Source organism: Micromys minutus (genome assembly GCF_963924665.1).
Source record: "Micromys minutus genome assembly, chromosome: 22".
Lineage (NCBI taxonomy): Eukaryota > Metazoa > Chordata > Mammalia > Rodentia > Muridae > Micromys > Micromys minutus.
In genome coordinates this window covers 6,677,515-6,698,713 of record NC_137957.1, presented here as the reverse complement: position 1 = coordinate 6,698,713, position 21,199 = coordinate 6,677,515, and the positions used below count along the sequence as shown (strand labels likewise).

Below are 21,199 nucleotides of genomic sequence, written 5' to 3'. Positions count from 1 at the left end.
TGGATAGGTTCTTGCCACAAGGTCTCCACTGCCTTAATTCAATTTAATATCCTTGAACACAGGATCAACTCCATTTTGCTTCCTGGTGCCAGTTTAATACTCATATATTTTATATTTCTCCTTTCTAATCTTGTTATGCTTGTTCAAAATGTTCTTCAAGAGACTTAACCAGAGAACAAAGACTTTGCTGGCCATTTTTGAGACTTCCTTTGTCAATGCAATCAATCTGAGTCTCTTCACCTTAGCCTCAAGGCAGAGTCTTTTGGACAATGGCAAAAAAAAAAAAAAAAAAAAAAAAGGCAGCCACATTTTTCACCAAAATATCACAAGAACAGTCTCTCAGCCATACTAAAATTTTTCTCCTCTGAAACCTCTAGTGCCAGGTTTCCACAGTTCGAATCACCCTCAGCAACAAAATCTTCCACATTCCTACTAGGATGGCCCACTAAGCCCAACTTAAAGCATTCCACCGCTTTCCAAATAGAAATTCCCAAAATCCACATTCTTCCAAACAAAATCATGGTCAGGACTATCACAGCAAAACCCCACTCCTGGTACCAACTTTTGTCTTAGTTAGGGTTGTATTGCTGTGAACAGACACCATGACCAGTGCAAGTTTTATAAAAGACAACATTTAACTGGGGCTGGTTTACAGGTTTAGAGGTTCAGTCCATCATTATCAAGGTGAGAACAGGGCAGCATCCAGGCAGGCATGGTGCAGGAGAAGCTGAGAGCTTTCCATGACCCCTTCATGCCTTCAAAACCAGTACCACCTGGGTGACTTTCACACACTGACTAGTCCAGCTGCAGAAAGTGGTACAACCTTGGCTACCCCTGGAACACAGCTCCTCTGTGCTCTCAGGAAACACTTCCTAGAAGATTTTACCTCAGTGATGCTGGCCTCTTCTTAATCACCACTAATTTCTTAGCTCCAGCTAACAAGCATCAATTGTCCCAGTAATGCAAAGGTTTGGTTTCAATGGTGCTGGTCTCTTGTTAATTGCAACCACAGCTTCAGCCCCATCTGACAAGAATGGCAGAATCTTAATTCTTAATTTAATTTTCTATTGCAAATACCACAAAATAGTCTTTAAACTTCCCTCTGAAAACCTCCATCCTCTTCACTACTCTCAAGATTTTTATCTTCCAAGCTCCCACAGAACATCCCACTGAAATCTCAACACTCAATGGCTTTTCTAATCAATGAAGCAACAGTTTGGAATAAAATGCAAGGGAGACAGGAATAGGGCAGAGTTCTATAGAGCTCTGGCCTAAATAAGCCTTCTTCGACCACAAAAACACCAGACCCAAACCAGGAAAGAGAAGAGGTCTCTGCACTCACTTCCTGTTGCAAACAGATCGTGGGAAGGAAGTCACAACAGCAGGTAGAGAGCCAAGGGCTATGACTGTTGACCTAGGAGCCAGGCGAGTGAAAACTCCTCCCCACAACAGGCCCAACTGTGGAAGTCTATGTGGACTGACGTAGACGTGGAGCAGGAAATAAGATTTTTTATGTAGATTAGAACCTAAGAACATAGCTGAGGCTACCTTTGAGCTCACTGTCCTCCTGCCTGGACCTCCCCAAGTGCTGGAATTATATGTGTACATCAACATGCCCTGTGAGCAAAATCTGTGGGGAAGGTAAATTATTTATCTCAAATCAAAAAATCTTTCCCATGCCGGTCAGGATGGTTCATGCCTACAACCCCAGAATCAGGAGATAAGGACAAAGGTAAACTTAAGCCTTTGGTTTAAGGCTAGCCTAGGCTACAAAGAGACCAGTCTCAAACACCATAAACAACCCAGGAAATAGCTAGCTCATCAGGTAAAGAAATTCCAAGCATTCTTGTGAATGCCACAAATCCCCGGTGACTTGAGTACCACTTGTGTGTGACTCCAGGCTCCCAAGGTGCCAGTGGAACATGTGACCCCTGGAGCAAGCTGGCGAGCCAGACTCTGCAATGCTGAGCTCTGCTTCAAAGGCAGACCTTGCCTCAATGGGTAAGGTCGAGATTGCTTCTCTCAGCCTTGAGGCTCCCCACATGTGTACACCCGTCGGGGGTGGTGGGGAAGAGACAGGAAAAGCAAACAAAAGTAGTTTCTTTCTTTTTCCTAAAGGAAATGTTTGTTGCTGTGAGGGGTTAAGTTTAACAACACATGCCCGGGACATGACATCAGGGAACCTTGGTTAGAAGCCTCACAAATACGGATTTCTTTATTCCCAGACATTTACAGACCTACTCACCTCTCTCCCGACTGCACAGAGGCAGCCCTCCTAACAGGGAGGCACAGTCTTGAGACCTACAACTAATCTTTCTTACTTTGTATTCATTTATCTAACTCAAGGTCATTAGCTTTGTTTTTTAAGTCATTACATTAAAATATCTTGTAGAAGCCTTTTTGAAATTCACACTTCTATTTTGTAACCCCCCCCCCTTGGTATTTTGAGACAGGGTTTCTCTGTGAGGCTCTGGCTGTCTTGGAGCTTGCTCTGTAGATGAGGCTGGCCTCAAATTCACTGAGATCTGTCTGCCTCTTTCCCCAAGTGCTGGGATCAAAGGCACAACTACTGCCTGGGCCATTTTGTAACTTTACCCACGGCTCCTTTCCTTCCTCCCTCTTTTTCTTCCTTCTTTTCTTCCTTCCTTCCCTCCCTTCCTTCCTAAGACAGAGTCTTGCTCTACTGGGCTGAACTTTGATCTGAGAACAGGCTGGCTGACTTCAAACTCTGGGTAGTTATTCTGTTTCCAAAATGCCGGGGTCACAGGCAAACGCTGACAAGCCTGCTTCCCTTTTGTAACTATTCTAATTCCAGTGCAACAAAAATTTATCACTACATTCCAAGAAAGATTGCCTTAATTAGCTGATTTTAGCTTTTTTATTTTTTGATTTATCATCTTTGTACTAGGGATCGAACCCAGAGCCTTGAGTAAGCTAAGCAAGTGTTTTAACATAGACCTACAACCCCATCCCTTAAAAAAGAAAGAAAGGTTTTAGGAGCTGGAGAAATGGCTCAGTAGTTAAGAGCTCACATTGATCTTGTTGAGGATTCAAATTCGGTTCCCAGCACCCACATCCGGTGACTCACAACTGCTTGCAATTCTGCATCTAAGGACTCTGGCACCCGCAGGTACTTATACCTGCATGCACATACCCACACACATACACGTGATTTAAAATAACATTTTTAAAAAGTGATGATTTCTGTGTGTCTGCCTGCCTGTTTCCTGTGCCTCCCCATGTGTGCATGTCTGTCCGTTTGTCTTCTGTCTGTGACCCCCATGTGTGTGCATGTCGTATGTCTGTCTGTCTGCCTGCTGTACTTCCTCCCCCAGTGTGTGTGAGAGTGTGTGTGTATGTGTGTGTGTGTGTGTGTGTTTTGAGCTCCTGAGTGTAGGCACACACAGAGGCCAGAGGCATCTAGTCCCTCTGGAACTGGATTTATAGGTGGGCACTGGGAATGTAACTCTGGTCCCTGCAACACCTTAACCTCAGAGCACCACCACCCAGCACCCACCCCCGACACATATCATTGCCTCCCTTTCTTTGTTTGAGACAAGGTCTCACATAGCCAAGACTTGTTTCCATCTCCTGGGTCACCAGGATCACACTCCTCCTATCTGACTATGTTACTATCACTATGACAAAGAAATTAAAGATAAGAATTGGGCGGGCTGGAGAGATGGTTAGAGCACTGACTGCTCTTCCAGAGGTCCTGGCTCACAACCATCTGTAATGAGATCTGATGCCCTCTTCTGGTGTGTCTGAAGACAGCCACAGTGTGCTTATATATAATAAATAAATAAATCTTAGAACTCTACCAAATGAGCTACAACCCAGCCCAACCCTGATTTTTTTTAATTTTTATTTTTTTATTTTATTTTATTTACTTATTTATTTTTTTGTCTTTTTTTGAGTCATGGTCCTCATGCAACAGAACTAACTCACTATGTAGCTTAGGATGACCTTGAACTCCTAATTCGCCTGCCTCTACCTCCCCAATGTTAGCTCAACAGAGCATCTGCATTACAGGTGTATGTTACTTGGCTTCTTTTGTATTACACTGACCCATGCTGTGTAACCCTGGCTAGCCTGGGATTTGTAGCAATCTCCCTCCCTGCCTATATTAAGACTGTCACAGCAGAAAGAAACGCCTGGAAGAACAGCAAATTAATGTCACTCATTTTCCTCCAGGAGTTGGATTTGAGTTGAAACTATAGGACTTTGACAAATCTTCTTATTTTTAAAAAATATTTGTTATTATATTTATATGAGTACACTATAGCTGTCTTCAAACACACCAGAAGTGGGCATCAGATCTCATTACAGATGGTTGTGAGCCACCATGTGGTTGCTGGGGATTGAACTCAGGACCTCAGGAAGAGCAGTCAGCGTTCTTAACCACTGAGCCATCTCTCCAGCCCTTATTTTTAATTTTTAAAAAGTATATATTTTAGGTTTATCACTAAAAATTAACAAAAGATCTTTTTGGGTTTTCAAGACAGGGCTTCTCTGTGTAGCCCTGACTGTCCTAAAACTCACTTTGTAGAACAGGCTGGCCTGGAACTCAAAGATCTGCCTGATCTCTGGGGTCAAAGGTGTGTGCCTCTTGTCCAGGCTGCTTGCTTGTTTTCCTTGAACAAGTTCTCTCTATGTAAACCAGACTAGCCTCGAACTCACAGAAGGCCACCATGTCCCGCCCAGAATCTTTAAAATGTTTAACTTTAGGTTAAAAAGTACACAAATTGGGCTGGAGAGATGGCTCAGCAGTCAAGGACACTGGCTGTTCTTTTAGAGCATGCAGGTCAGGTTCCCAGCATCCATACTGGCAGCTCACTACTGTCTATGACTCCAGTTTCAGGGGATTTAACACCCTTTCTAGCCTCCAAAGGCACCAGGCACATGTGTGGTATGCAAACATACCTGTGGGCGAGACACTCATATACATTTAAAAAGAAAAAGAAAAAAACCTGAATGAACTGATTTGAACGGTGATGCTGGCCTATAATCCTGAGAAACTGGAAATTGAAGCAGGAAGATTGATCTGTTTGAGGGCAGTTCGGTCTACACAGTACAGAGTAAGTTTCTAGCCAACAAGGGATACCTAGAATCAAAAATGCACCAGACCAACCCCAACAAACGACCCCCCCCCTGCACAGATTTACATGAGAAAATACATTTAAACACTTTTGAAACAAGAACAAATGCACCAAACTTTGTGTCAACAAGATAAAGAGCAACACAGGCCTCAGTTCACAGACCTTAAATTCACAAGCCCATATGTACTCACAGAATCAGTCCTGTGCACAGCCACAGTACATACAATGCAGAACACTGGCTTGTAAGAATCCAAAGAATGCCTTTCCCACTTAACACTTTAATTTATTGTGTGCATATAGAGGTCAAAGGACAACTTGTGGGAGTCTTCTGCTTAATGTAGGTCCTGAGACAGGACTCAGGCTTGAAGGCATGACCTTTGACATCTGAACCATCCTGACAGACCCCAAAGGATTTTTTTTTTACAAATTATTTTTTTTATTTTAATCATTAGTGTATATCTGTGTATGTCTGTAAATGACACATGCCACACTCTGTGCAGAGGGCAAGACACATTTCAGGAAGATAGTGATTCTCTCCTTCAACCATGGGATCTGGGGCTTGAAATAACAGTCACTTTCAGCACAGGGCCATCCCACCACCCTCCAAGGTCTTTTTGGCAAATACAGTTAGTGACTATGTGACTATCTCCCTCTCCTACCCTACTCACTGCCAGTGTTTCCTGAACCTTATAAATTATCAGGAAGAGATATGAGACTAAATTGAAATCTGCAGTCCTATCTCTTGCTCCCCAGATTCTCCTACACTTATAATCTAAACATCTGGCTGCTAGCTTAGTCGCCAAGTGCATGTGCAAGGCCACAAGTTCCATCCCCAACATCAGCACCAACAATAAACAAAAGAAAAAAAGCAATGGATCTAAATCTTAGGCATCTCCCATACTCCAAAGGGAAAGGAGAGCTGAGAAACTTGGAGGGGAAAAAATCAGACAAGAGCTGTGTAGTAGGAGCCCTGTGGAGGCTGAGCCAGGAGGATTACACGTTTGAGGGACAGTGGGCTACAGAAGAAAAAAAAACAGGAGAGAGAAAGAGACAGAGAGACAGAAAGAGGGAAGGAGGAAGGGAAGGAAGATGGGAGAGAGAGAGAGAGAAAAAAAAGGAAGGAAGGGACAAGATAAGATGCAGTGACTTATTCATGCCTGAGACCCTGTGACCAGCCTGAGCTACAGAGTGAGTTCTAGGCCAACTTGGAGCAAAGAGGGAAACCATGTCTCAAAACCCAAACTAACAGAAAAAGAGAATGGAACTTTTATACAGTACTATATAGAGTTGAGGAGAATAAAGCTAGATGTTCCCTTTCAAACACACATAAATATAAAATGAACTATATATATGTGAGTTATATATATTAAAAAGACATTGGTTAATACATTATACCTATTTAAACATTATATATATAAAGTGTGTATGTGTGTGTTATCAAAAAATATGCATAGAGCTTCATTTCTTTTGTTTTTTTTTTTTTTTTTTTTTTTTTTTTTTTGAGACAGGTTTCTCTCTGTAGCTCTGGCTGTCCTGGAACTTGCTTTGTAGACCAAGCTGGTGTTGAACTTGGAGATCAGACTGCCTCTGTTTCCTGAGTACTAGGGTTAAAGGTTCACAGCACCACCTGGCTGTAGAGCTTGATTGTTGATTTGTTTGTTTGTTTATATTAAACATATACACAGAATGAAAGCCACAAAAGCTAAATCCACTGAGGTACTGCCCCGATGTGATACTAGTATTTAAGACTCTGAAATGGTCTTTTCAGGTCCATGAGGACATGAATCTTTCCCCACCTCCAACATTCCATCAAACAAGCCTAGATTTCTGCACCACGTGTTTTTTTCAGAACAGCTGTAATGTTCGGAGAGTGCAAAAAGTCTTCCTGCTATGGCTCAAAGCTCCTCCTCCGGCATCAAATACCACAAAATGCCAAGAAACTGCCAAGAAGATTCTCTGGCAAATGTGGGCGAGCCTGTCCATCTCTTTCTAGGTTGTTCATTCACTCAACCATACCTTAAATCCTCAGGCAGCCAGGGGTTAATCATAAAGACTCCAGGGATCCTTGCAAAGCCTGGCTCTCTGCAGGGCTCCAAGTATCTTCTCAAAAAGCATGACCCAAAGAATCACAGAGCTTTCTGCCCTAATCCCAAAGCATGTTATCTCCCAAAATTCCTCCGCCAGGAGCCAGGATGGGTGGGGTTGGATAGGTCTCTCGTCTAGAAGCACACACTTCATTCTTGACGAGCCTTGAGACCTCTCAGACTACCTGTAAATTCAGCTATCTGGTGGGCTGGAGGTAAGGGTGGATGCAATTAACCAAAATGATAAAATAATCTTGCAGGGACCGAGCCTAGAGACAAGGTCTGAGTTGTCAGACTTTCCCCAGGACCTCGGGCGCAGCAGCAGACAGACAGTCAGACTAACTTTTCAGATACAAACTTGCAAAGTTGGTTGTTTTTATCCCGCTGCCTCTTCCAGCCTCACAAATCTCTACTCTAAATTCCTTTGACTCCAGAACCAGGTGCAAAAAGGCAGGGAAGATGAAGAGGATGAAGAGGAAGGAGAGGCGCTGAGGGGGAGAGAGGAATCTAGTTCCCCTCTTAAAGGAGAATTCTAAAACCGAGGGCGCTCCTGGATCCCTAGGAAAGGAAGTAGCTGATTCCCCAAAAGCACTTTTTCCTACCTTCTTGTTGTTCTTGTTATAGCCAAAAGTCGAAATCCCAGGCCTGGAAGTCACTGATAGCAGCATTTTTTCTTTACTGTTACGGAGCTGAGAGAGAAAGAAGAGAGTGAAGGAAAGGGAGGGAGAAAGAGGGAGGGAGGAGGGGAGGGGGAAAGGAGAGAGAGGAAGGGAGGGAAAGAGGGAGGGAAGGGAGAAGGGAGGGGGAGGAGAAAGAGGAGAAAAGGAGCAAGCAAGAGGGGGGGAGTGAGAGGTTGGGGAGGGGGGGCCCTACGGGGAAGAATGAGCTAGGTCTGCTCTTACGTCACTGAGAGAAGTTAACCCAAAGTCAGGACGAGCCACTTCCACTGGGTCCTAATGCCCCGAATATTCTGTTTCGGTTTGTTTTTCATAGGCTTAGTTCAAGCTAGAAAGAAGAGGTCTTAGGTCTAATCTCTTTCAAATGTATCCCTATTTCTCCATGAACAAGTTCTGGTTATTATAAAAAGACAATTAACCTATTATCAATGAAAAGACAATGTTTTCCTGTTGTTGTTTTGTTTCCCTGAGCTCTCAGCTATAAGATTTCAAACTCCAAACTCGGCCTGCAAAATCACTTAGTAGGTTGCCAGGTCCAAGTTAGGTCCCCAGATCTACATGGCAGAAGGAGAACCAGCTACCAAAAATTGTTCTCCCCGGCCCCACCACCCAATGTGGCATGCCCACACATGAGCATATAAAATAAACAAATAAAATAATTTTTTGAAAAAGATTTCAAACTTGATGTAAAAGGACCCTTTTGACTCTGCCTTCCAAAGACTACATGGAGATACGGGGCGTGTGAGAGATCAGAGCTCAGGCTAGTTTTTATTGGTGATCTTGATGCAGTGAGAAAGATTCTGGAGACTGGAGAGCTGGCTGGGGGGGAGGGGGGAGGTTAAGAGCATTGCTGTGACTCCAGGAGAGCACAGCTGATTGCTAGCATCCATATCAGGTGACTAACAGCCACCTCTGTTGTCACTAGTTTCCATGGACACCAGCATTCTCATACATGTGCTGTCTCTCGCTCCCTCTCTCAAATACACATGCATACACATACACTTGAACTCACACGTGCATTCACACAAACACACAGTATTTTTATTTATTTATTTATTTATTTATTTATTTTGAGATAGGGTTTTTCTCTGTAGTTCTGGATGCCTTGGAACTCATAGATGTCTGCCTACCTCTGCCTCCCAAGTGCTGGGATTAAAGAAGCACACACCCCCACTGCCAATTTCTTTTTAACATTAAAAAATGGATCTTAAAAAATAATAATCATAAGGAAAAAGGAAGAGTATGGCCTAGGAATGGTGATACACTGTTTTGGGTTTTTGTTTGTTTGTTTGTTTGTTTTTGTAATTTTTTAAAAATATAAGTACACTGCAGCTGTCTAGACACACACCAGAAGAGATGGTTGTGAGCCACCATGTGGGTGCTGGGAATTGAACTCAGGACCTCTGGAAAAGCAGTCAGTGCTCTAACCACTGAGTCACCTCTCCAGCCTGGTGATACACTGTTTAAAGCTGTAACTCCAGCATGCCTGAAGAAGAATCACCAAATGCTTGAGGCCAGCCAAGGCCACAGAGTGATCCACTATGGTGGTTGAGGCAAGAAGCCAACCTAGGCTATACTTTTTTTTTTTTTGGATGATGGTAAATGTGCTGAAAGATCTGGATTCAATTCCTGGGACCCACAGGGTACAAAGGAGAACCTACACCTGAAATTGATCCTCTGACCACAATACATGCTATAACATGTACTCCCCAACACACACACACACACACACACACACACACACACACACACAAAACCACAAAAAATGTTTTAAATGTAATTTAAAAAAAGAACAAAGGTGAGAATGCCAAAAAGCACATACAAATTAAATATACAATGGGAATAATTTCAGAGCCTTTGTTTCGTCTGGGGTGACCATTCCCAGCACAAAGGCATCATTCGTATACTGATTCCAGAAATCTCAGTGCTTTCTTAACGAGTGGAAGCTTTTTGTTATTATTATTTATTTACCTATTTATTTTTGGTGGTCTCAGGTGTAAAAACAAGCCAAAGACTCCAGCATGCTAAGCAAGTGCTCTCCCAATCACCAAGATCAGCCTTCAGCCCAAGTGGAAGCTATTTTACTTAACTTTATGATTTATTTAATTACTTATTTATGGAAGATAGGGTCTCACTCTGTAATGCTCACTGATCTCAAGCTCAACATCCCCCTGTCTGCACACACACACACACACACACACACACACACACACACACACAAAACCATCCCGTTTTGTTCAGTCAGAGCTTAGTTTTGGCTATCTTGTTTGACTGTGCTAGAAGAATCTAGCAGTCTGCCACAGAGGCACAGTCCCACCCTTCCAGCATATATTTCATCCTCTTTTAAAAAGTTAATGTTTTTAATTGTCTATGAGTATTGGGTACCACATGTGTTCCTGGTGGTAGGAACGAACTACTTCACAAGTCTGAAACTTTTAAAAAATTATATTTATTTATTTATTTATTTGATTGTTTTTTTTCAAGACAGGGTTTCTCTGTGTAGGAACACAGGTAGAAAGTCTGAAGTGGGCATCAGACTCCCTAAAGCTGGAGTTACAGATGCTGGTGAGCCACCATGTGGGTGCTGAGAATTAAGTCTGGGTCCTCTGTAATAGCTTTTAACCACTAAATCAACTCTCCAGCCCTGTTTGATACTTTTTCCAGACAGGGTCTCATGTAGCCCTGGCTGACATTGATTTCCACCTAACTAGGAAAAAAAACCCTGATCTCCTAACCCGAATGCTGCTCTCCTGAGTGCTAACTTTCCTGCACCATCTTGCCCAGCTGTTGAACTTTTTAATCTACTATTTCTTAGACCTTAAGACCTAAGAAGCTTAAACAAGGATACAAACTCACCAGGTGTGGAATTTATAGTCAAGCTGAATTTCGTTCACTGAGTTAGGTTGTCCTCTCTGATCTGTCAAACAGACAAATCATAACTCTTTAAAAAGCATGTTTCACAAAGAAGGAAAAGAAGAAGACTATAACTTAAGTATCAAGAACCCCACGTAGCTACAGTAACACTCACCTTCAATGTGTCCTCACCCTGGAAGGAGGAGTTGTAACAAGAAAAGGAAACTTAAGAGTAATACCAGGGAAGCCTACTCATCTACCTAGAACGGCAAGGGAGACTAAATGTCTTCTGAGCCCCTCCTCAGGCCTCCCACTGCCGCCACACACATTCTCCAGAAGTAAATTAACTCCGTCTTTGTCACAACAGATATTAAGCCCAGACTCTCTCTAAAACAAAGCTCTGCTCTCTGTTTTTCCTGCGGCTGCTTTGCTGTGATAACGGAACAGACAGTGCCAGCATGCTGCAGAATAAATACATGCTCGGCTACTCCCAACTCTGACTTTCATTTCCAACTGGACAGGAAGTGCCTGCTCAACTCAAGGGACACAGGAAGGGTGGGGACAGCCTCAGTGTGGGAATTGCAACTGAGAGTGGAAATGGCAGCCCAGTACAGTATGTAAATAATAGCATCTCTCAGGGGCACCGACGCTTTTAGGAACTTCCTTTTCCAGTCTCAGAAGTTTTCATTCATAATATCCCAACTCCTTCTTGTTGTTTTAGAAGGATGTAAGTGGTGATCTCAGTATAGCCAGTACCAGAACAGCTAAAGCTACACAGGGAGACCTTGCCTCAACAAAACAAAACAAAAAAACAGAACAAAAAAGGCTGGACATGGTTAACTCTGGGACTCAGAAGGCAGAGGTGGGTGAATCTTTGAGTTTGAGGCCAGTCTGGTCTACAAAGCAAATTCCAGGAGACCCTGTCTAAAAAACAAAAAACAAAAAGAAGAAAGGAAGGAAAGAAAGGAAGGAGGGAGGGAAGGATGGAGGGAGGGAAAGGAAAAAATAAAAAAATATTTGTTTTTTTAGATAAAATTGTTCTGTCTTATTTTGAGTCAGAGTCTCACTCTATAGCTTAGTCTAGCCTCAAACTCAATCCTGCTAAGCTTCTTTTCTCTTAAATGACAGACATGAGCTACTAAACCCAGCTTTAATTTGCAGCAGATACATAAAAGCATAAATCACATACTGACAAATATCTATATATTGTATAATATTTAGATTAGGTTAAATGTCTCTTCCTTTAAACATTTATTATTGGTGATGAAAACACTAAACAGTTTTTCCTTTCCAGAGGCAAGGCTTTGTTAACATTCTAGTCTAGTCCCTCAACTCACAAGCTAACTGACCCTAAGAAAACTACTTCACATGTCTGAAACCTTTAAAAAATTATATATATATATATATATATTTTTTTTTTCAAGACAGGGTTTTTCTGTGTAGCCCTGGCTATTTTGGAACTTTCTCTATAGACCAGGCTGGCCTGTAATCCAGAGATTCACCTACCTCTGCCTCCCAAATGCTGGGATCAAAGGTATACACCATCACTGCCTGATTTTTTAAATTTAATTTGTGTGTTTGTGTGTCTGCATATTCAAAGTCCATAATATGCTTGTAGAACAGAACAACTCTCAAGAGGGGAGATTGGACTCAGGTCCCCAGGCCACTGCACAAGCACCTCTACCTTCCGAGCCATCATACCAGTCTTTTCTTGAGATAGTCCCTTGTATACTGGCTTTTCTCCTTTGTAAAAGGGAGTAAATAATTACCCAGTTCCTGCAAGAACAAGTGAAACAGTGAAGCAACATGTAACTAGCCATAGGAAGTTCTTGGAACTCACTTCACATCAGTCTGTTAGGGTCAGCTACTGTCTGCCAGTGTGTATCCTTTTGAGTACCATGTAGCCAACATATGAAGACCTTAAGTGAACATTGCCAAAAACTAGTGTTCCAGTTACATCCAAAGTTATACTATGGGCTAGCAAGACAGTTTGGCTTGTAAAGATACTGTTGCAGGTTCAAGAGATGGCTCAGTGGTTAGAGCACTGACTGTTCTTCCCGAGGTCCTAAGTTCAATTCCCAGCAACTACATGGTGGCTCGCAACCATCTGTAATGGGATCGGATGCCTTCTTCTGATGTGTCTGAAGACAGCTATAGTGTACTCATATAAATAAAAATAAATAAATCTTTAAAAAAAAAGATATTTGCTGCACAAGCCTGAAAACCTGAGTTCAAAACCTGGAATCCACAGGAAGGAGAAGCATCTCTCGAGAGTTGTCTTTTGGTTCCCATACACATGTCACAGTACATGTTGGCTTGAGAGTAGTACATATACACTTGGTGATGATAAACGTAAACTAACTTCAATACTAAGATTATCCTAGCACTCCTGGGAGTTCCTCCACCCTTGTTATCTCTTTAGATGGTGTTCAAATCCTAACCAAGATTCCTCCTCACTGTGGACATACTGTTTTTCTCTGATGACTATCCCCATAATGCAGATTCTTATGGACCTCCACTGATAGATCTGCCTACTTTCTTGGACCCTAACTGGGGCTGGAGAGATGTCTCAGTGGTTAAGAACACTGACTGTTCTTCCAGAGGTTCTGAGTTCAATTCCCAGCAACCACATGGTGGCTCACAACCATCTTTAATGGGATCTGATGCCCTCTTCTGGTGTGTCTAAAGTCGGTGACAGTGTATTCACACATAAATAAAAAATTCTTGGACCCTAACTTAAAAGACACAACTTTTTTTCTTCCTCTTAATACTCTTCCCTCTTCCCAGTCTCTGCTAGACTGATAGCCTGCCTAACCTGTTATTTTCCTCTTCTGATAAAATGGTCCTGGAGCTTCCAAAGAGAAAAAAAATTAACGGGAAAAAGGTTTAAGACAGGCAAGATGACACACACGTATAATCTCAGCACCCAGGAGTTACAAGCAGGAGGGTCAGAAGTTCAAGGTTATTCTCAGCTACCTGATGAGTTTGAGACCAGCATGGGCTACAGAAATGTCTCAGAAAAAGGAGGGGAGACAGCAGTTAAGTCTTGAGATGCATAAAAGTCATACTTCCCCCTAAACATGCTACTGGCTTTTATAGTCTGTCTAATATATTTAGGGCCACAAACGTAAAACAACCGAGATCTACAAACTGATATAAAAGTTAGGGCAAAGGGCATATAAACAACGCTCGCTGGAAACTTCGTTCTGGTTTTACTGATGTCAAACATTTTACTGATGTCAAACCCAAATCCAACATAGAACATCTACCTTGAGCTTCATCCTAGTAGATTTTTACATTTTTACAGGGAGGTACAGTTTGGGGAGGAGATGGGGAAGGGAACAAGGTCCGGGGGTCTGCTGAGGAAGTATAAGAGGAGGGAGGATTCCCCTGGCATGTGTGCTCTGACTCCTTCCTGTCTCTCCATGACATTACTCCTACATCGAATCAGTTTTTATTCTTAGTTCTCATGAGCCCAGCACTAGGGTTCTTTTTGTCTTGTTTCTTCTGCTTGTCTTTTTCTTGGGAGGAGAATCTCACTAGGTTGCTTAGTCTGGTTCCCAACTCAAACCCTAGTTACCCTCCAAGTAGGTAGGATTGTATACCAACTATGCCCAGGCTAAGAGTTGTTTTGAAGAGGGAAGTAGAAATTATTTGTGAGAATTTATTCCATCTGATTCAGTATAGCCAATTTTGTAATTTCTCTAGACCATGTGCTGAAAAAACAAAAATTTATTCTTACTGGGTGTGGTAGCATACCCATTCTCAGTTCTTGGAAGGCAGAGGCAGGCAGATCTATGTTGAATATGAGACTAGCCTAGTCTACATAGTGAGTTCCAAGACTACCAGGGCTACAAAGTGAGACACTGTCTCAATAACACAAACAAAGAAACAAAAAACAACTACAAAATGTGTTTTTGTTATTTCCTTTTGTTTGTTTCTTGTGACTGCGTGCCTGCCAAAGCTAGAAGAGGGGGTTGGATGTCCTCAGCTGGAGTTACAAGCAGCTGTATGCTGTCTGGTGTGGGTGCTGGAAATCATACTCAGGTCCTCTGGAAAAACACCAGGCACTCAGCCTCTGACTCAGCATCTCTCCAGCACATTTTCTTTTTTTAAACGCATAGTCTCACAAAGTTGCCTAAACTGGCCTGGAGGTCATTTAGTGAAGAATGTAACACTGAGGTGGGTGTGGCTGCACAAGTCTGGATTCCAGCCCTTGGGATACAGAAGAACAGAAAAGGGCTCGGGCGGAGAGGTCTCAATTGTAACGACTCTGAGGCTAACCTAGACTACATCACACACACACACACACACACACACACACTCATGAATGTTCCCACTACTCAGGAAGCCGAAGCAGGAAGGTTGCATGAGCTCTTCTGGGCTACACTGCAAGATCCAGTTTCCAAACAAAACAAAAGAGGAAAAACACACTTTAAAATAAGAATCACAAGTAAAGGATTTGGAGCTGGATGGACTGGATCTGCCTGATGAAAGATGTCTGGGATTGGCCCCTCTCCCTGAGATCAGGGTGTCGGACAGAGATGAATGTACTACTGCAGATGTGCTGGACTCCAGCCAGATACAGGCCAGTTCACGTGTTCAAGTGAGTAGGAAGGCCAGCGTGCTAGTGAAGGGCTCAATACACCCCAGAGACCAGGGAACAAACCTTACCAAAGCCAAGGACTCTCACCCAGTTTACACTGTCCACAGTTTTTTTTTTTTAAAGATTTATTTATTATATGTAAGTATACTGTAGCTGTCTTCAGACACATCAGAAGAGGGCATCAGATTCCATTACAGATGGTTGTGAGCCACCATGTGGTTTCTGGGAATTGAACTCAGAACTTCTGGAAGAGCAGGCGGTGCTCTTAACCACTGAGCCATCTCTCCAGCCCTTGTCCACAGTTTAAGAAAAAAAAAGATCTCCTGACTAATGTGTCTGCCCCAAGTAATGGAAATTATCTAAAAAAGTTGAATTTAGGGGCTGGAAAGATGGCTCAGTGGTTAAGAGCACTGACTGCTCTTCCAGAGGTCCTGAGTTCAAATCCCAGCTACCACATGGTGGCTCACATCCATCTGTAATGGGATCAGACACACTCTTCTGGTGTGTCATCTCTCCAGCCCAACTTGAAGTGGTCTTTAACAATACCTTGTATAAAATTGTCAAATAGTAACAACAAAAATGTAATGAGGTCATGGGATAACTCTAATCCCAGCCCTGAAGAAACTGAGAAACTGAGTCAGGATGAACAAAGCAGTCAGCCTGTAATCTCAGTACTCGGGAGGCAGAGGAAAGGACTTTCCAGAGGAACAGATAGCCACACTAATCAAAGAACCTTTCTCAACATGTGAGGTGGAGGGTGGTCAAAGCAGATACATCATGGTGGCCCCGGAGCTCCACCTGCATGCACACATTTGTATCTACATATACATGTGTGCTCGTATGCACACAAGCTTGCACCATGCACACAACACACATTTCATATGCAAAGGGAGACAGGGAGAGCTATTCAGAAGAATGGGTGTGGAATCGTGATCTGGGAAAAGGCATGTGTCCAAAGGACCTTTCTGTGTTTGTTTTCAGGACTATACTACAGAGCCCGGACTGACCTCTGACTCATGTTCATCCTCTGCCTGGAGATGGGGCACAGCAGCTAAGAGGGCTTGTTGCTACCACAGGGAATTGGAGTTACCAGCATGCGTAAGGCCAACAGTTAACAACCACCTATAACTTCAGTTCCACAGGGTCTAGCGCCCTCTTCTGACCTTCTCGGGTAAAAGTGTTGCATGTCCACACAGGCAAAGCCAAATTTCCTTAGCTTCTAGACTACTGGGATCACAGGTGTGTGCATCCGCGACAGCTAGGAATCTAGATTTTTCTGACTCTCGATTATATCCTACTTTCTTATGACATGCATGTTCCACAACACCTTTTTTTCCCCTTAAGGACAGGATCTTCCATTGTCCTGCCTAGCCTCAGAATGGCTTGGGGGGATGAACCTTGAACTTCTGACCCTGCCTCTCTGGCCCAAATGCAGGCATTCCAGGAATTCAGTACCATACACTGACTTTTAAGAGGTTCTTAACTTTGCCAACAGGACAATCTCTTCAGCAAAGGTTCTCTTTCCCTCCCCAGGTGTCAGTTGACTAGCGAGATCAGCCATCACACACCCCTACACCCAACTCTAACTGTTGTCTTTCAGTTCTGATGAGCAAATCCAGGGCTTCTTGCATGCTAGACAGACACTCTAACGCTGAGATACACCCCAGGCCACTCTTACCTCTTGTTCCCAGGCTGTGAACACCTGTGAAGTAGGGACTTGCCAGTATGTTTTGTTTTGTTTTTGAGACAGGGCTACTCTGTGTAACTCTGGCTGCCTTGGAAGTTACTCTGTAGACCAGGCTGGCCTTGAACTCAGAAATCCATTTGTTTCAGTCAAGTGGATTAAAGGCGTGGTCCACCTGGAGGCTGATTAAAATCTTGACTATCTTGGTTTTCTATCGCTACAATAAAACACCGTTACCAAAGCAGCAATGGTGTGAAAGGTTTTATTTCAACTTACATGCCCCTATCGGTTTATCATGAAGGAAAGTCAGCTTTTCAAATGTTGGGAAGCAGGGGCCGGGGAGAAATGCTACTTACTGGCTTGCACAGACTGCTTTCTTATCAACCCAAGATTACCTGTGCAGGAGGAGCACCACCTACAGTGGGCTGGGTCCTCCCGCATTAAGGAAATACCCTCCTACCCCACCCCCACAATGCTCAACATACTTGCCTGCAGGCTGTTCTGATTGAGGCATTTTCTCAAGTGAGGTTCCCTTTCTCCAAATAACTCCAGTTTATGTCAAGCTGAAAAAAAAATCTCAACAACCAGGACACTATCCAAATATAATTTAGATTCAGAAATGCTTGCTGACAGAATATAATTTTCAAGCTTTTTCTGACTGTCTTCTATGGGAAAGCGAATCACAGTGAATACTAGGGAAAACACTGCCATCTGCTGGGCAAAGCGGGTCGTGCTTCCTTTAGGAACCAGTTTAAGGTAGATCAGAAGTTGGAGGGGAGAGGTGATTTATTTTTACTTTGGAGGGTGAGTACATGTGTGAGTGAGGACTACACTGTGGGGTGGATTCTCCCCTTTCACTTTACAAGGGCCCCAGGGATCAAAGTCTGGCTGCCGGATTCAGATATGAACAGCAAGTGTTTTACCCTCTGAGCCGTCTCGGTGGCCCTGATGTTTGCAGCCGTTCTGTTGTGGAGTTTTGAAGTGGGGCTCACTGTATGGTAGAGGCTGGCTTTGAACTGTTCATCCTCCAGTCTCTTCCTCAAAAGATCAAAGTGCACTTGGGGTTACTTCTGGAGGCAGGTCTTTGCCCAGTCCGCTCCCTTTAAAGGGGAAAATGCAACAAAGCAGAAACTCACTCAAAGAAACAGGGTTATAAAGGAAGAGAACAGCTCCTGGGTGATAATTTGAAATCCTCTAACATGTGGCATTTTTATCTTGAACTGATCTAAAAGCTTCAGAGAAATAACATTTTTTCCATAAGTATAAGCCTGTTGTATATTTAAGAAACACCTAATTGGGCTGGAGAGATGGCTCAGCAGTTAAGAGCACTGACTTTTCTTCCAGAGTTCCTGAGTTCAAATCCCAGCACCCACATGGAGGCTTGTCATGAGATCTGATGCTATTTTCTGGTGTGTCTGAAGACAGCTACAGTGTACTTATAATAAGTAAAGTTAAAAAGAAAGAAAGAAACACCTAGTTAAGGGCTGGGAAGATGGCCTACTGCATCAGGTTCTGATCCAGGCAAACTTAGGAAACTGAGTTCAGATCTCCAGTACCCACATAAAAAAACTGGAAATCTGTAACTACAGCATCAAGGTGAGGGTTTGCTGCCTGTCCAGTCCAGCTGAATCTGCTAGGTCCAGGTACATGAGAGAGTCTCACTCAAAAAATAAGACGGGTAGGGAGTGGTTGGAGAGATGGCTCAGTGGTTAAGAACATTTGCTGCTCTTGTAGAGGACCCAAGTTCAGTTCCCAGCTATAACTCTGGTCACCTCTCTGGTCTCCAGAAGCCTCAGGTGTACACACACACACACACACACACACTCGAGCAAAACATGGTGGCACACACTTTTAATACCAGCACTTAGGAGGCACAGGAAGGTGGATCTCTGAGTTCCAGGCCAGCCTGTCTCAAAGAGACCCTGTCTCAAAAACAAAACAAAACAAAAACTTTTAAAAAACAGACTAAGTAGAGATCCATTGAGAAAGATATCTCTGTTCTCCATGTGTGCACAAGCACTGTCTGTCCTTCCGTCTCTCTTATACACACACACACAACTAATGATGGATTGTTTATACTGAGTATTTGAGAGACTCTTTTTTAAAATATGTATTTATTTATTTTATGTATATGAGTATGCTGTCGCTGCCACACCAGGAAGGGTGTATTGGATCTCATTACAAATGGTTGGGAATCACCATGTGGTTGCTGGGAATTAAACTTATGACCTCTGGAAGAACAGCCAGTGCTCTAACCACTGAGCAATCTCTCCAGCCCCCTCAAGAGACTCTTAATTGAATCAGGGATTGTGTCATAGATGTGTGTGACCTCAGCCACTCAGGAGACTGAAGCAGGAGGCAGCAAATTTGAGCCCAGCAATATAACTAGTCCCCATCTCATAAACCAAAAACATGGACAGGGACACTGGGCTGAAACATTGCTTACCCAGCATGCAAGAGAGTCCCTTGGTTCAGTCCCTAGTCTGGAAAGAAACTGGGGAAGGTAACTTAGGTCTGTAATCCCCGTCCCTGAGGTAGAAGCTGAAGGACCAGAGGTTCAAGGGCATTTGTGGGTAGCAATTAAAGGGTACCCCAGGAGACAAGCCAATATCTGAAAAGCAAAATTTTGCTTTGGGGGTGAAGCCAGGAGCGGGGCGGCAAACTGCAGTCTGTGAATTAGAAGTGCTCTGGATAAGACAGCAGATAAGCCGCAGAGGGAACAGCTAACAGAAGGAAAAACAAACAGAAGGCCCAGCTGGTTCCAAACAGTAAGACGAAGAGCTGCCGTTCCAGTGCACACAGAAGCGTGGCTTCCGTGTTTATTTTCCCATGGTCACATTTTGCTTGTGGCAAGGTCTCCGAATGCGCAGCCTCACCAACCGTGCACCATTGTTCTGCCTCATCTTCTCAGATGTTGGGATCTACGAGGAGGAGGGCTCTGCTGGCCAGGAACTTGGTCGTTTAGATTCAAAAATTAAAATCAAAAGTTTTGCAGGGCAGCCTGGGCAGCTCAAGAGACAGCTCCTAGCACCATCTCATAGCAGAGAATTCCTCTTTTACAAGTGAGGTCGTTTTCTTCGGGGCTAATTCAGTTGCCAGTTTTGGAGGAGGCTGAATGGATGCATAGATCAGAGATTTCTGTCTAATTTCTGGCTCTGGGTTATCTTATGCAAGTAGTCTTAATTTCCTTTTAAACAGAAGTTTAAAAAAACAAACATTTATTTATCTAGGAGTGGGTGTCACGAGAGAGCGCCATCTTCTGAGTAGTTGTCAGGCCTTTACCCAACCAGGCATCAGGGTTCCAAATCGGGTTTCCTCTCTTCAAAACAAACCTAGTAACTGCTTCAGAGGCCAATGCTAGGGAGAGATAAACTAACGGGTTGTCATACCTGTTAATATAATTCCTACTAAGCCAAGCTGCCGTGAGGGGCTGTGGTCATATGAGTGAGTGAAGCCCACGTTGGCCTTGGATTGTTGCAGATGGCTTTGAACTACTGACCCGCCTGTCTCCGCACCCCTGGTGCTGGGGCTCCAGGAGTGCTGACTACCTCACTTTTAATTCTCCTAATTTTTCTGCATTTTCTCGGCCCAGGAGAATGATTGGGGTGAGTGATCAAAAGAGACCACAAACCAGGAGTGGTGACACACACCTTTCACCCCAGCACTCCGGAGGCTGAAGTTGGCGGATCTGTGTGTTTGAGGTCAGGCTGGTCTACCTAGTGAGTTCCAGTAGATACGGAGATGCCCGGTCTTTAGATATAAATACATAAATAAAATCGGGAAAGCACTTACATGTTTTTGTCTTTCTTTGCTTTTTTATTGTGTGTGTGTGTGTGTGTGCGCGCGCGCGCGTGCTCGCGCGTTGTACACACTGTAATCCCAGCATTTGAGAAGTTGAGGTAGAAAGTTGGCCACGAATTTATGGGCTACAAACTGAGTGCTATGGTCACAAAGGCTATAATCCTAAAACCTGTCTATAAAACAACAATTAAAAAGAAAAAGAAAAAAGAAGGTTTCGCGTTCACTGTCTTAGTTTAATGAGTGAACTTTAGAGAGAGACTTTAAGTCCTCTGCAGCAACCAAATGACCTAAGAACCTGGGCTCTGTGACGCCCAGCTCTGGAGCGCGGCGAGCTGTTTCTGAACGGGCTCTGTGTCCACTCACCGCCAGCGCGCGTCCGTGACTGGCGTGTTTGC

At 43.5% G+C, this 21,199-nt stretch overlaps 1 protein-coding gene across 6 annotated transcripts in view; it reads right to left on the bottom strand.

Annotated features, from left to right (window-relative positions):
- RBMS2 (RNA binding motif single stranded interacting protein 2) overlaps positions 1–11,201 on the bottom strand; it is a 40,600-nt gene extending 29,399 nt beyond the window's left edge. For 4 of the 6 annotated variants that reach the window (XM_080935003.1, XM_080935005.1, XM_080935008.1 and 1 more), the window contains exons 1-3: positions 10,889–11,201; positions 10,717–10,777; positions 7,786–7,872 (exon numbers count right to left, since the gene is read on the bottom strand). In XM_080935003.1, coding sequence (XP_080791129.1) covers positions 7,786–7,851 — 66 coding nt within the window. In that variant the 5' untranslated portion in view covers positions 7,852–7,872; positions 10,717–10,777; positions 10,889–11,201. Of the gene's footprint in view, positions 1–7,785; positions 7,943–10,716; positions 10,778–10,888 lie in introns of those variants that run through there. The other 2 variants (XM_080935006.1, XM_080935004.1) reach the window with 2 other exon arrangements.
- Positions 11,202–21,199: the final 9,998 nt, after the last annotated feature.